Source organism: Mustela nigripes, chromosome 1 (assembly GCF_022355385.1).
Source record: "Mustela nigripes isolate SB6536 chromosome 1, MUSNIG.SB6536, whole genome shotgun sequence".
Lineage (NCBI taxonomy): Eukaryota > Metazoa > Chordata > Mammalia > Carnivora > Mustelidae > Mustela > Mustela nigripes.
This window is the reverse complement of record NC_081557.1, coordinates 133,427,398-133,442,108: the sequence shown is the minus strand read 5'-3', so window position 1 is coordinate 133,442,108 and position 14,711 is coordinate 133,427,398. Positions and strand designations below refer to the sequence as shown.

Sequence of the window (14,711 nt, the reverse complement as noted above, 5' to 3'; positions counted from 1 at the left end):
ATTCATCCATCCACTGATAAATGTTTACTCTGTTTCCATATCTTGGCTATTATAAATAATGCTGCCATGAACATGGGAGTGCAGATATATTTTCCATAGCCTATTTTCATTTCCTTGGATAAATGCCCAGAAGTGGATTGCTAGCTCCTATGGTAGTTCTATTTTTAATTTTTTGAGTAATCTCCATATTGTTTCATAGTAGCTGCACCATTTACATTTCCATGTACAGTGCATAAGGGTTCCCTTTCTCCAAATCCTTGTCAACACTTGCTACCTTCTGTCTTTTTCATGACAGCTATTCTGACATCTCTGAGATAATATTTCATTGTGGTTTTGACTTTTATTTCCCTGATGACTGATGATGTTGAGCACGTTTTCATATACCGTTGGCCATTCATATATCTTCTTGAAAAAAAATTCTATTCAGTACTCAGTCCACTTTTAAAACCAGATTGTTTGGTTTGGGGGGTGTTATTATTAAGTAATATTACTTCTTTATATATTTTAGATATTAACCCCTAATCAGGTATATGATTTGTAAATATCTTCTCCCATAGAGTAGACTGCTTTTTCATTTCACTGATGGCTTCCTCTGCTGTACAGAGTTTTTAGTTTGATGCAGTCTCATTTATTTTTGCTTTTGTTACCTTTGCTTTTTTTGATGTCAAAAAAAAATCATTGCTGAGACCAATGTCAAGGTACTTACCCCTTTTTTCTTCTGGGAGTTCTATGGTTTCAGGTCTTTTATTCAAGTCTTTAATTTATTTTGAGTTGATTTTTATGTATGCTAGTTTCATTCTTTTGCAGGTGGCTGTCCAATTTTCCCAACACCATTTATAAACTGTCTTTCCCCTCATTGCATATTCTTGCCTCCTTTTTCTTGAATTAAGCATATATGCATGTTTGTTTCTGGGCTCTTTATTCTCTTCTATTGATTTGTATGTCTGTTTTGGGGCCAGTACCATGCTCTTTTGATTATTACAGCTTTGTAGTATATCTTGAAATCTGAGATTGTGATACTTCCAGTTTTGTTCATCTTTTTCAAGATTGCTTTGACTATTCAGGTTCTTTTGTGGTTCCATACACATTTTAGAATTATTTCTTCTAATTCTGTGAAAAATGTTATTGGTAGTTTTATAGGGATTGAATTAAATTTGTAGATTGCTTTAGGTACCATGGACATTTTGAGAATAATAATTCTTCCAATCCATGAGCACAGAATATCTTTCCATTTTTTTGTGTGTCATCTTCAGTTTCTTTCATTGATGTTTTATAGTTTTCACTAAGTAAAGCACAGGTCTTTCACCTCCTTGATAAAATTTATATCTCGGTATTTTGATACAATTGTAAATAGAATTGTTATCTTAATTTCTCTTTCTGCTAGTGTGCTATTTGTGGATAGAAGCACAACAGATTTCTGTACATTAATTTTGTATTCTGCAACTTTACCAAATTCATTTATTAGTTCTAACTTTTTTTTTGGTAAAGTTTTTAGAATTTTTTTTATATATAATGTCATGTCATCAACGAATAGTGAAAGTTTTACTACGTCCTTACCAATTTGGAGAACTTGTATTTATTTTTCTTGCCTAATTGCTCTGACTAGGATTTCCAGACCATTCTTAATAAAAGTGGTGAGAGTGGGCATCATTGTCTTGTTCCTGATCTTAGAGAAAATGTTTTCAGGTTTTCACCTTTATTATTGTATAATAACTTTCCTTGTTTCTTATGATAGTCTTCGCCTTAATGTCTATTTTCTCTAATATAAATATAGCTACCCCTGCATTTTTTGTTTTCTATTTGCATGGAATATCTTCTTCCATCCCTTTACTTTCAGTTTGTGTGTCTGTAAAGCTGAATAAAGCTGAAGTGAGTCTCTTTTAAATATCATATAGTAGGGTATTATTATTATTATTATTAATTCAGCCCCTCTATGTCTTGTGATTGGAGAATTTAGTCCATTAACATTTAAATTAATTATTAATATGTATTGGCTTACTATGACCATTAATTTTTTCTGACTGATTTACAATCCCTTTGTTTTTCTCTTTTTCCTCTTGCTTTGTGACTTGATAGCTTTCTGTAGTGGTATGCTCAGATTCTTTTTGTTACTTTTAAAGTATGCAAATCAGTCTCTTTCTGGGAAAGACTGGGAATAAGCATTTCAGTCTGCTGCCTCTATGCCTTGGGTGGGGATAATCAAGCTACAGTCTTGTGGGTCCTGTGGATGCAAGCTTTGTTGGCATTCAAAGCTAGATGTTTTGAGAGGCCCTTTCCACTCAAAGTTCCTCAAGTGGAACTCAAAAGTTGGGGTGCCAGACCAAAAATTTGGTTCCAATCTTTTCCTCCTGAGGGCAAAATTAGGACTTTGGAGTTTTCTCCTAATTGCATGTCTCTGTACCAGGGATGGGGTTTATAGTGAGAGTATGTTTCAGCCTCTTCTTCTACCTGTTTGATTGTGAGATTTTTCTCATTTGTTTCTCATTTTCTCACTAGTTCTCTAGTTTCTGGATTGCCTTCAGAGAAAATTTTCCTATATTTATCTGTAAATTCTGTATGTCCATGGGAGGAGATGATTTCAGGAACCTCCTATATTGCCATCTTAGACCAGAACTCAAAAGAACTATATTATTAATTTTATTTCAACATTTCTAAATCCAAGCCTTTAGTAACCTATTGTCTTATATTCTTTTTCAAATACATATACATTTTATTATGTATAGAGGACCATATATAACCTTGTATATGGAGGTTAGACTTTCTTACCAAATAAATAAAATAATCTAAGTGTTCATATATAAAAATAAAAAGCATAGAATGAAAAGAAACTACCAGAGGAATTTAACAAATAGCAACTTAAGAAAAGTCAGAAAACAGTTCTAAAATTTGATAGAATTAATAGAACTTACATGTGCCTTTTTCTTCTTGGGTGCACTGAAATTATTCTTTGGCTTGACAGCTTGAGTTACAACCAATTTTGGAGAGACTGATTCTAATGAACTCCCATAAAATCGCTGGAAAACATGATACTTCTGCACAGACCTAAGATAACGAGGATCTCTAGATTTTTCTGAAAAATAAAAGACTTAAAATGTAAAACTACTTGATTTTTTTCAAAAGCATTCTCACTAAACCTTCATACCATCCCAACCATACATGTACTTTTTAGTTTGGAATAATAGTTTAGTCTGATTTACATTTGTTAAAGAGGGAATCAAGTCAGGCAAATATTTATCTATAGAATAACTCTTTTCCTTATTTAAAAGATGGAAGTAAAAATACATAAATAAATAAATAAATAAATAAATAAATAAATAAAATAAAAGATGGAAGTGACAAGACACTCTTTCACTATTTACTTCCCAAAGCAAATATCACGCTACAAAGAATGATAGATTCTGCATATTACCTCTTTATTTGCTCTATGATTGAGTTTAAGAAGAAGAAGAAGATAGAGGCAAAAGCAAGAAGATATCTATCTTGGACATCCTGGCTTCCGGCACTGCTTGAAAAATCCTTACTCTCAATCATAGCCACAGAGCCAAGAGTTTGGCAGCTGAAAAACACTTACACCATGGAAAAATCCAAAGACACAGGAAATTCCAACAATCAAGGAATGACTTACTTCCATACCCAAAGAAAACTACAATTAAGAGGATAATTAAGCTGGTTGATTTTTCTATGTCTGTATCTACATATATCTAATTAAACTGTTTTGAAGGATATTAATGGTTAATCTAAAAGGTCCCCTCACATCTTGCATGGTCTTAGTAGCTATTTTTGTAAACAGGCTGTTAAGTATAAGCAAGCCTACGATGCACCCTCCTAGATTCTTCTGAAAGTTAAGTTTTATCATCTTGAAAAAGGGTGGAGGTAAGATAGGGGTAGACAAACATGAGATGAAGACAAGGGATGAACCAAGGGGACAAGATACCTAATTAAATCTCTATTGATCTACTTTTAGTGGTTTCATGGGCCTCCTTTTGCAGTTCCAATCATCCCAAGCTTGAAAGCACATAAAATACTGGCACCTGTTATATGTAATCAACTGGGTGGTGTGAAAGTAGCTGAAATTGCTCAAAAGACTAGGGCCTTAGTATTATGAATGTCAAGGAATACACAGATATTTTAAATTGCAAACCATATTTATTTAAAACAGCTCCAAGTTTTTGTGGGGACAAATGCAGTATTGGTGCACTTCCTAGGACATCTGCATTCCTGTGTTCCTATGACTATCAGTAAACAGAGTGGGGCTTTTTTATTACCGTCTTTACTGACATACATCTAAATATCTTGTAGACTATTATCATTCAAGAAATATAACTTGTGGCTCATGATATGATAATTTTCTACAAAATAAAAAGAGAATGAAATTGATTTTAATTTATTTCACCAGAGACACATAACTCACCATCAAATTGACACTTTGTCCTATCATAATCATCACTAAGGGGTCTGTGAGAATGCCAATGCACAAGTTCATCAAATTCCTTTTGTTTAACTAGTGAAGTCACAGTAGGATCATCGCTATGAGACAAAAGAAATATATGCACATTTTAAATTTCATGCCTCTAAACAGAACACAGCACAGGTTTCATTTTTTAATATTATAAAAATTAAAGCCACCCTTCTTCTTTCTATAATATGATGTGGGTTTTAGAATCCCAAAAACAGTTTATTAGGTGCTTAAGAACCCAGAATCTACCCCACATCTCTAGCAATCCCAACAACATCAACAAATATTCATTAATTAATCCACTAAAATTAAAAACATCCAACTAGAGTAATTTTACTCTAAAATTAAAACCATGTTGATTTTAACCTAGTTAAGATCAAAGACATTGATAAATTTGCTATTAAACTCACTATGTGTTACAAACACATACTGCATTTAATATACTCCATTTAATTTGTTTCATTTCATAGAATCTTTAATGAGTAAGTCATCCATTCCACCCATTTACTAAGACATTTTTGGTCTTATACCTCTTTAAGAAAGGCAAGTCTTTCAAAAGATCACCAACAAACTTATCAACCAGTTCACATGACATTGAAATAAATCCCAAATTAGGAATCTTTTCCTTGGAGGTATCTGTAAACAAGTAAAAAAAAAAAAAAAAAAAATTAAGACAGTGTCAAAAGTGAGACTTTCACATAAGAACGTTACACATCATTTTCTAAAGCCTTAAAATAAAAAACATTTTTCATTGATTGTATTTACATTTATCAATTCCAGACCTTCCCATAAAGCTATTGCCCACATTAAAACATTTTGGAATGTAGCAGAGTATGAGGAAATAGGCAGTATTTAGGCATGTAGGTATATAGGTAGGTAGAAAAACAACTGTTTACTGTTTTTAAACATCTATTTCCTTCATTATCCCTTATTACAAGGAAGTTGAACATGGAACTTGCACTCAGATCTCCCACATAAATAATTTTATGGAAATAAATATTTAAAAAATAAGGAAGATTGGGACGCCTGGGTGGCTCAGTTGGTTAAGCGGCTGCCTTTGGCTCAGATCATGATCCCAGCCTCCTGGGATCAAGTCCCACATCGGGCTCCTTGCTCAGCAGGGAGCCCACTTCTCCCTCTGCCTCTGCCTGCCACTCTATCTGCCTGTGCTCACTCTCTCTGTCAAATAAATAAATAAAACCTTAAAAAAAAAAAGGGGGAAGCTATATAGATAATAATGAAATAACTTGTTATCATGACAGTATTTTCTTACATTCTCTTTGATATTATATATGTATACATATATGTATCTGCACATATACACATACATGTGATAGATACCATACATATCAAACATATATCCTATACATAATAGTTGGTTAATGAATGCCTTTTTATTTATACCTGGTTCACAATTATAGGTAAGCTGCCATTGCTCTGCCCATCCCCTTCATGTTCAGTTTCTGCTTGCCTGACACCTTCTTACTGCAGGTCTCTGCACTCTCTGCCTGAGTACTTGTCTTCTTACATCCATGTGAAGGCCAGAAGTGCTAAGGATCCCATGCCCCATAGATAGCCCTCAGCCAAAAATGTAACAGGAGTTGCAGGTAAATGCCCCAGCTATCTTCTCTTCAGGTAAGATATCACTGAGGTGGTTTGAATGACATTCTAAGATTCCCAGTAAAATCTGCCTGTACCTGTCTACAGTGGAAACCTGCTCATTAACATGTCCTACACTGGTTTTGTTCTCTTCCTGATCTTATCTAACCACTCCCTTATTTGATCTTTCTATGATCAATAAACCCCTTATTTGATCTTCCTCAAGAGTCTTTGTCTGGTAGAACTCATCTGGACAAGAGTGTGTATATATATATATATACATATATCTATATATGTATATATATATAAAGAGTATATGTATTCTTTCCCCATATTCTGAAAAATATATTTATATTGATACATCCTAAATTCACATTAGATTTCCTTCTCCCATTCCTTAGGGGGACATTTTATTCTTCCTGAAATTCATCACATGGAGACATCTTCTATGATGTTATGATGATGGCTTAATCATATTTCTCTTTTTTACGATTTTATTTTTATTAACTTATTTGTCAGAGAGGGAGAGCACAAGGAGGAGAAATGGCGGGCAACAGGAGAAGCAGGAGCCCTGCCAGGATCCCTGGCAACAGGAGAAGCCTTATGTGGGACTAGATCTCAGGACCCTGGGATCATTACCTGAGCTGAAGGCAGATGCTTAACTGACTGAGCCACTCAGGCATTCCCTGGGTTTATGATGTTTTTCATCTACAAAGAATGAACTAGATTCTTCTGATCACTTTAAGCTAATTTTTCAGCTTAGAGCTGTCTTGAAACTACTAACAGAATAACTGAAACCCCAAATTCTTGGGAAGATGGACCTATAATTAGAAATCAACCTAGTAATTCATTTTGTATTAGCCAGAGATCAGTCTCCCTTTATTCTTCTCTCCTGGAATTGCATTTCTATTGTTTTGAGCTTAGCTATGATAATACTAAAAGTTGTTTGGTGTGTCTTACCAGCATTTCAATTGTTTCCCAGAAGAGATTTTTCCCCTAACCTATACTGCCATATTGATAGACATGAAAGTCACAAATGAAATTGGCAACAACATTAGCTATAAGCAAAACATATAGCTCTTCAAAACTATAGTTATACCATATCATCCCAATGATACAGCAAAAGATTATTTTATTTTTATTTATTATTATTATTAATTTATTATTTATTATTTAAATGCATAGTGCCAGAAAAAAAATTTAGATATACAACAGTTAGTAGTGTTTTCAAAAAAAATCTTCAGAGATCTAAACTGTTACTTCAACTTAATTTGGAGATTTATTACCTTTGATTGGTGATGGATTCTTTTCAAGAAAACAAAGCTTTGTTGTTCTCAGAGGAAATGGCTTTCCAACAGCAAACTTTCCAACCAACTTTGACACAGTATTCCAAAGATATTCATAATCTTTCATAATGATATCTCCCAAATTCAAATGTAAGCCTATATGATAGTTAAAAGTACTAAATATTAAAAGTCACTACTATGTATACAGAAGCATACACTTTGACAAAATTCATAGCGCTCTGAATTATTTGTCAAACTGTAAAATTTTCAGTGAGTTCCACACTGCACCTAAATAAGTAATTTACAGCTATCATAACAACAGATTTTGGATATCTATTTTATAAGGTAAAAAATGTTATGCCACATATAACTTTACAACCAATAAAACTGAATATAACTTATTTTTCAGAGATAAGAACATTTGTAGAGAGCTGCTACATTTATATGTTGCTAACTCATTTCAATGTTTGGCATGTGTAGGAACCAAATTCTAGAGGTCAAAGAAGCTTCAAGAATGCTCAATGAGTTATAGCTCTCTTAAAACATGTTTTCTTTTTCTTTGACTATCAAGAAATAGCAGAAAATTTATTCTAACAAAATAATTCAAAGAAAGAAAAACAAATTACATATAACATATAAATCAGCTTCATCTTTGGAAAAAAATTAAAATTCCCTAAATATATCATAGTAGTCAGATGATTACCTTAATTTGAATAAATATTTTTAAATATAATGCATATATTTAAGTGAAAAATTAAACTGTTAAAATTATCTAAAAATGCCAAATACCCAAACATGTATTTTTTTTCAAGAATACTTGAGTATATTAATTTAAAAATGTTTTAAAATGTAACTCACTCTGATTGCAACTAAATAAAACATATATATATATATAAACAAAGATTGAAAGGAAAATAATTGCTACGTTTTATGTTGGACATATAGGAAAACGATTTTGAAGTTTTAAATTCCTTATAATGTTTATCTCTGGATGAAAGTACAATTATTAAAATATACTGAGATGGTACCTTCAACATTTTCATTTTCATAGTAAAAAGCAATATTCTTCAACAAAAGCTCATCACTTAAGTCTGAAAGGTGAATTAAATTCAGATTCCAGAATTCACAAATGTTTATATTACTTAGGATGAAATATTCACACCACTTTTTCTGCAAATCAAAAATAAAACCAAGTTATTGATGATTGTTATATGCCACACTCCCTGATGAATAATTCCTTACTCCCTCCTGTTGACCCATCCATCTAACTTTGTGTAATGATCATCCACACTTCTTTATTAATCATATCAAGACCTCAGTTCTGGATAGGACCTATCCAATAGAGTCCATTTGGTTTACCTCATGCAACCTTGTTTTCTCGTCTATTATTTTTACCATCCTCTTGTGAAGATACTAAAATCTCTTTTCCTTTTTTCTTTTCCATAAAATTATGTATATCTACTAATAGCTTTTTTGTGCCTAAATTATCACATCCCTTTTTTCCATATCATCCAATTGCTTTCCTTGTGCTTATAGGCATGTTGTTGAGACTACTAGAAAAAGAAAATCGTGCAATAAAACATACTGATGCAACTATAATTGTTTTGTCAAAAACTTCAAATAAACCTTCAAAGTGCTAGGTAGGACAGAGTGATATATAGTTTACATATATATATATATATATATATATATATATATAAGTTTTTTTTTTAAATTTAGAGGATATTTATTTTTCAGGAAGGTCCACCACAGCTGATGGGCACTACTGTCCACCGTTCCAGGGGATTTCTCCTTTGCTTTACGAGAAATGCCCTCTCTTCTTGGAAGTGCCTGTGGGAAGGCTGGGAGGTGAAGAGAAACCATACACAACACTCCAGAGCCATAAAAAAATAAAGCAACAAACAACCTCCTGCGCACGAATACACACATACAAAATAAATAGATGTATAAAAGGCCACTCTCCTGGCCGAGGGGCTACTTTGGGAGAGTGGGACTGGGTGGCTCGGCCCCAGCCAGGATCATCCACAGGCAAAATGGTATGGAAGTGCTGGACAGCTAAGAACAAGGCCTTGCTTCCAGGGGAAGACAGGGTAGGCCCTCTCCCCGGAGCTCAGTGGGGATAAGGTAACGAAGGAACAAATAAATACATGAATAAATAGAACCCAATGTGCTCCCAGAGGCCTAAGGGCTTACTTAGACTGAGGCTCAGGGCCTTTGGGGCCTATTTCCCTGAAAAGAGCAGATCCAGTGTGACAGGCAGAAAGAATCACAAGGAAAGCACAAGTCTATATATATATATATATATATATATATATAGCACAAGTCCTATATATCTATATAGATATATAGATATATAGATATACCCCCTATACTATATATATATACACACACCCCTATATATATATATTATACACACACATATATATATATATATATAGAGAGAGAGAGAGAGAGAGAGAGAGAGAGTGAGTATACCCCCCTCAATATAGTTTACTCCCCTAAGATCCTCGGTAAATATTTCCAAAATATTTCACCGTTCTTAAACTTCTGGGCTTGTTTCCCCACCACAGCATTCAGTATTTGACTTTGACTCCTATTTCATAAAGAACCTTAAACCAGACACAGAAACCAAGTTATCTTACAATTTCCATCACAGCCAATGCTGCACCATTCTTTCTTTATTCTCTCCTAGGAGAATGGCAATATCCCTCCCTCTGTATAGGAACATATGCTAGACCCCATCCCCTCTCACCTTACTTTTCCCTGATTTTCATCCTATCCTCTCTCTTAATTTAAACATGCTCAGTCTTTGCCATTTTAAAAACATTCCTAATTGGCCCACCTTCCTATTGTATTTTATCCTGTCACTTTCTTTATTCTCAACTCCTTACATATAAACTTCTCTTCATCTTTATCTTCTCCCTTCCACTCACTACTGAATCCACTCTGCCATAGATTCTGGCTCAATCTATTCCTAACCATTTTAAATTGGAGGATCTCAGGTCTCTGTCCTAGGCCCTCTTGTCTTTCCCAAAATCATTTTATCCACTGCCTTGGCATAAATTAACATCCATTGCCTAGTGATTTCCAAATCTTGATCCCCAATTCATTCCACTCTGTTAAGCTTCAACCAGTATTTCAAATTGCCTACTAGATATCTCCATTTGAGTATTTCATTGGCATCTCCAAAACTGAACTTGAGATCTTCTTCCACAATTATACTTCATACAATGGCATCATCCCCAAAAATGCTCCAGCCAGAGATTTGAGTCACTTGACTTTTCCCTTTCTCTCATGCCCATAGTTAACTTGTTAAATAATTGTTGAAATTGCCTATTGGTATTCATTCTTACTTACCACTTCCTCAGTCCCTAATATAATTAACACTTACATGGACTGAGGTAACAGTCACCTAACTGGTTTCCGTAAATCCAGTTTTGCCACTACAATGCACTCTCTGCATTGCAAGCCAAAGAAAAAAAAATTTTTTTTTAATGAAAGTGTCATTTATTTGCATGAAATCATTCAGTTGGTTCTCAGTGTGCTTATGATCAAGTTAAATCTCCATTCCCTTCACAGGATCTATACTGTCCTTCCTATATGATTTGTCTCTTACCCATCTCTTCAGCTTTATCACTTTCCCATATTCTTTCTATTCCAATTATACAAGTTGTGTTCCAGTTCCTTGATCATGCCATTCTCGGGATGATCCCACATGCTGTTTCATCTCCTGTAATCCAGTATCCATCTTCTCTCCAACTTGCAAATCCTTCAAGATTTGCATTACTTCATTTCTCTTCATCTCTTAAAAGAAGCCATTCTTTTCTAACTGAATTGAATCTTTTTATTATCAGACTTTAAAGTATCCTATAATTCCTCCTTAATAATAATTTTAAAAATTTAATACTTCTCTTCCTGCAAAATATAGGTTTATGAAAGTGATGGGGTGAGATGGGTAAATATATTCTTATTTTTCTCACTGTATCCTCAGTGTCTCTCACAATGTACATATATTAGATAAATATTTGTGGACTAGCTTATGAATCGATTGGTTCTAAAATACTTTCCTTGAACATTTTGACTGCAAGTATCAAGATTTTTAAAAATCTTGTATTTAAATTTATCCACTAATCCTACTTCTGAGCATGAAGTCTAAGTCAATATCCCCAAATTAAAGGAAAAGTCTTACACTCAAAGAACCTGGAAAATAGCAGCATTTATAATACAACAATTAAAATCTCTTATTATCTTATAATAGAAAAAGGGGTGAGTAAACCGTGGTATACCCATTAAAAAATAGTAGCCATTAAAAAATGAGGTTAACCAAGAGTATGAGAGAAAATTTTAAAATATGTGAAAAGAAAAATATTTACATTATATGTTCATATATAATATAATATATTCCAATGTAATATATGAATTGATTTGAATAGTGATTCACCGACTATTTCTTTTGTTTTTACTATTTTCCTAAAGTCTACAAATTTTCTCTATCTAACATCTATAATGGACATAAATAACCAATACATTTATACTTTCAATTCCTCTCAAGAGCAGAACAAAAAATGGTCACAAATCTCTTATAATTAATGACACATAAACCTTATCTTGACCACAATTAGAAGGAAAACAGGTTTTTTTGGTTTTGTTTTTTTCTTAGATTGGATATATATCATGATGTTTGTTATTACTACCAGAATTTTTGAAATCAGGAAGAAACTGACTTGGGCCCTTAAATCTTTAAGGTCTCCAAACAGTTGACAATATCCCCTTATAAATATTTTTCTTTTTTTTTAATAGGCTCTTTGTCCAACATGGAGCCCAGCATGAGGCTTGAACTCACAACCCTGAGATCATGACCTGAGCCAAAACCAAGTCAGATGCTTAACCAACTGAGCTACCCAGGTGCCCCCTTATGAATCTATTTTTGAAGGTGACTGTGGTTTCTTTATATCAAACAATGGAAACAAAAAAATAGATAAACTAATAAAGAACATATTTACCATTTCTAAGAAAGTGTGAATGTTCTTAGTCCAATGAGAAGTGATGAATCTAGTGCAGGCTCTTTGAGAAAGAGGTAAGTGGAGTAGGAAAACCACACTGAGACAATGCAGTTTACACAAATCTTCCATCTCTTGTAAAGCTAAGCAATTACTTTCCACCTGAGTAAAATAAAGAAGGTAAAATAGAGATCAGCAGACTATGAAATTGTATGATACACATGCAACACCACAAAGGTCAGCAGCTACACTTTGCTTTGTTACATTCTTTATTCAATAAGGCTTTTGAGTTTTTTTTCTTCATACATAAATTTGACTGCATACAAAACCCAGATGTCAGGTAAGGAGATGGGGAACTGCCAGCTCAATAGTAGTTTACATAAAGAATTTTTTTAGTATTTTTAGTTAAGCTTAACTTTACATGAGCTGATCCAACAGTTAATGAAATTTATCTGTTCCTGTGGGAACAGGACTTTGCAAGGATGGAGCCATGCTTTAAATGTCCTATTCTGTCCAAAGCATTGAATTTTAAAAGTTACACTGAATACTATTTAGAGTGAAGAAACCAGGACACATCTAAAAGAACTTATCCAATTTAAAAAAGAATAAAGAAATGGGCATATTTAACGTGATGGTACAAGGACCTCTTGGCCATCTTCAAATGTTTGCAGTGTTGTCAGTGAAACAAAACTATGATTTATTTCAGAGTGCCTCCACAGGGCCAAATAGGGTCTAATGCCTAGAAGTTCCAGCAAGAAACACTTGGTTTGGTACCATTTTTGTGATAATAATTTAAAATGTCATATCTAATGACATAAAAGAATGTATTCAAGTAGAACTATAATTAACAAAAAAAGAATATATTCAAGTAGATATTAGAAAACCAAATATAAATGATGCTAGGTAAAAGGTAGTAAACCCTATTCATTTCTGAGAATGTACAAAAAGTTACAAAAGGCTTCATTTTACTTTAATAAAAATTCAGGCAAGAATCCCCCAGGAGTCAGGTTGTATAACAAAATAGTATGTGTACGTGTGTGTGTGTGTGTGTGTGGGTGTGCATATAAACACATATATATATAGGGATGACTGTTTAGCTGACCAGCAAACCCATACTGACCAACAGATTCTTAATGAACTCTATCAACTATAAAGAAGGTTAAGAGCTTTAGTATTTCCTCCAGCTAGGATGGCACTAAGACACTACAGCAAGAATGTTGTTTCTTTTTTTTAAATTTTTTACTTTTTATAAACATATAATATATTTTTATCCCCAGGGGTACAGGTCTGTGAATCGCCAGGTTTACACACTTCACAGCAAGAAATGTTCTTTCTAAAGACAGTTAGGTGTTACAGAATTTGAACAAGACAGATATAGGTTCAATCCTCATTCCACACCACAATTTAATTAAGGAATGTTACTTGGAGAACCATGAGTGACTGTGGACTCTGAGAAACAAACTGAGGGTTTTAGAGGGGCAAGGGGTTGGATAAGTGACCCTGGTGATGGGTATTAAGGAGGGCACGTATTGCATGGAGCACTGGGTGTTATACATAAACAATGAATCTTGGAACACTACATCAAAAAATATGATGTACTGTTTGGAGACTAATATAACACAATTTTTAAAAAAATGTTACCTGGACTTTCTGAACCTCAGGTGTTTCCATATGTGAAATGTGAATAAATACCTCCCTTAAAATGCTGTTGTGAGAATATAAGACACAAGGCATATAAAAAACACAACATTATAATGTAAGCTCTCATCAAGAGCTAATTTCCTTTCTTATTACCCCTTCTTCTAGATGATTGGATAAATTTTACTAAATGTGTACTGGGGGAAACGTCTGTATAGTAAAACACTAAATCATATAACAGCATCATAAATATTTCTGATAAGCAAATTCCAGTTTTTCCATCTTTTGGGAGAAATTTATATAAGTTGGGGAAATAAATAAAGTACCAAATGGAAAAAAAGGTAGATGAAAATCAGTAAAATTTCAAAAGTGGAAAGCAGTGGTGTTTCCCAGTAAAGCTACAACAATCACACCTCTTGGATGTTAGTTTTCTCATCAGACATAGTCTTCTTTCTGTTTTCTAAAAAGTGATGGTACATTCTCAAAGACAACGAGCATGAAGTAACACAAAGAACACGTCGAATGTCAGATCCTTCTGGCCAGAGTTGCTTAAGCTGAGAAATAGTTTCACATGCCTGTGACAAAAGAAAACTGTAAATGTCAGGATATTTTAAAAATATTTTTATTCATAAGTAATCTTACTAGAAGAAATCATACAAAGATAGGTATGACTACATAAAACTATAAAATTTCTGTTAAAAATGATAAAATTTTAAGATGGGAAGATACATG

General features: G+C 33.4%; 1 protein-coding gene across 5 annotated transcripts in view; it reads right to left on the bottom strand.

Annotated features, from left to right (window-relative positions):
* DDX60 (DExD/H-box helicase 60) overlaps positions 1 to 14,711 on the bottom strand; it is a 123,039-nt gene that overhangs the window by 84,272 nt on the left and 24,056 nt on the right. For all 5 annotated transcript variants that reach the window (XM_059374208.1, XM_059374209.1, XM_059374205.1 and 2 more), the window contains exons 7-13: positions 14,393 to 14,554; positions 12,345 to 12,503; positions 8,370 to 8,511; positions 7,342 to 7,497; positions 4,987 to 5,092; positions 4,412 to 4,527; positions 2,910 to 3,070 (exon numbers count right to left, since the gene is read on the bottom strand). In XM_059374208.1, the coding sequence (XP_059230191.1) occupies positions 2,910 to 3,070; positions 4,412 to 4,527; positions 4,987 to 5,092; positions 7,342 to 7,497; positions 8,370 to 8,511; positions 12,345 to 12,503; positions 14,393 to 14,554 (1,002 nt within the window). The remainder of the gene's footprint in view (positions 1 to 2,909; positions 3,071 to 4,411; positions 4,528 to 4,986; positions 5,093 to 7,341; positions 7,498 to 8,369; positions 8,512 to 12,344; positions 12,504 to 14,392; positions 14,555 to 14,711) is intronic.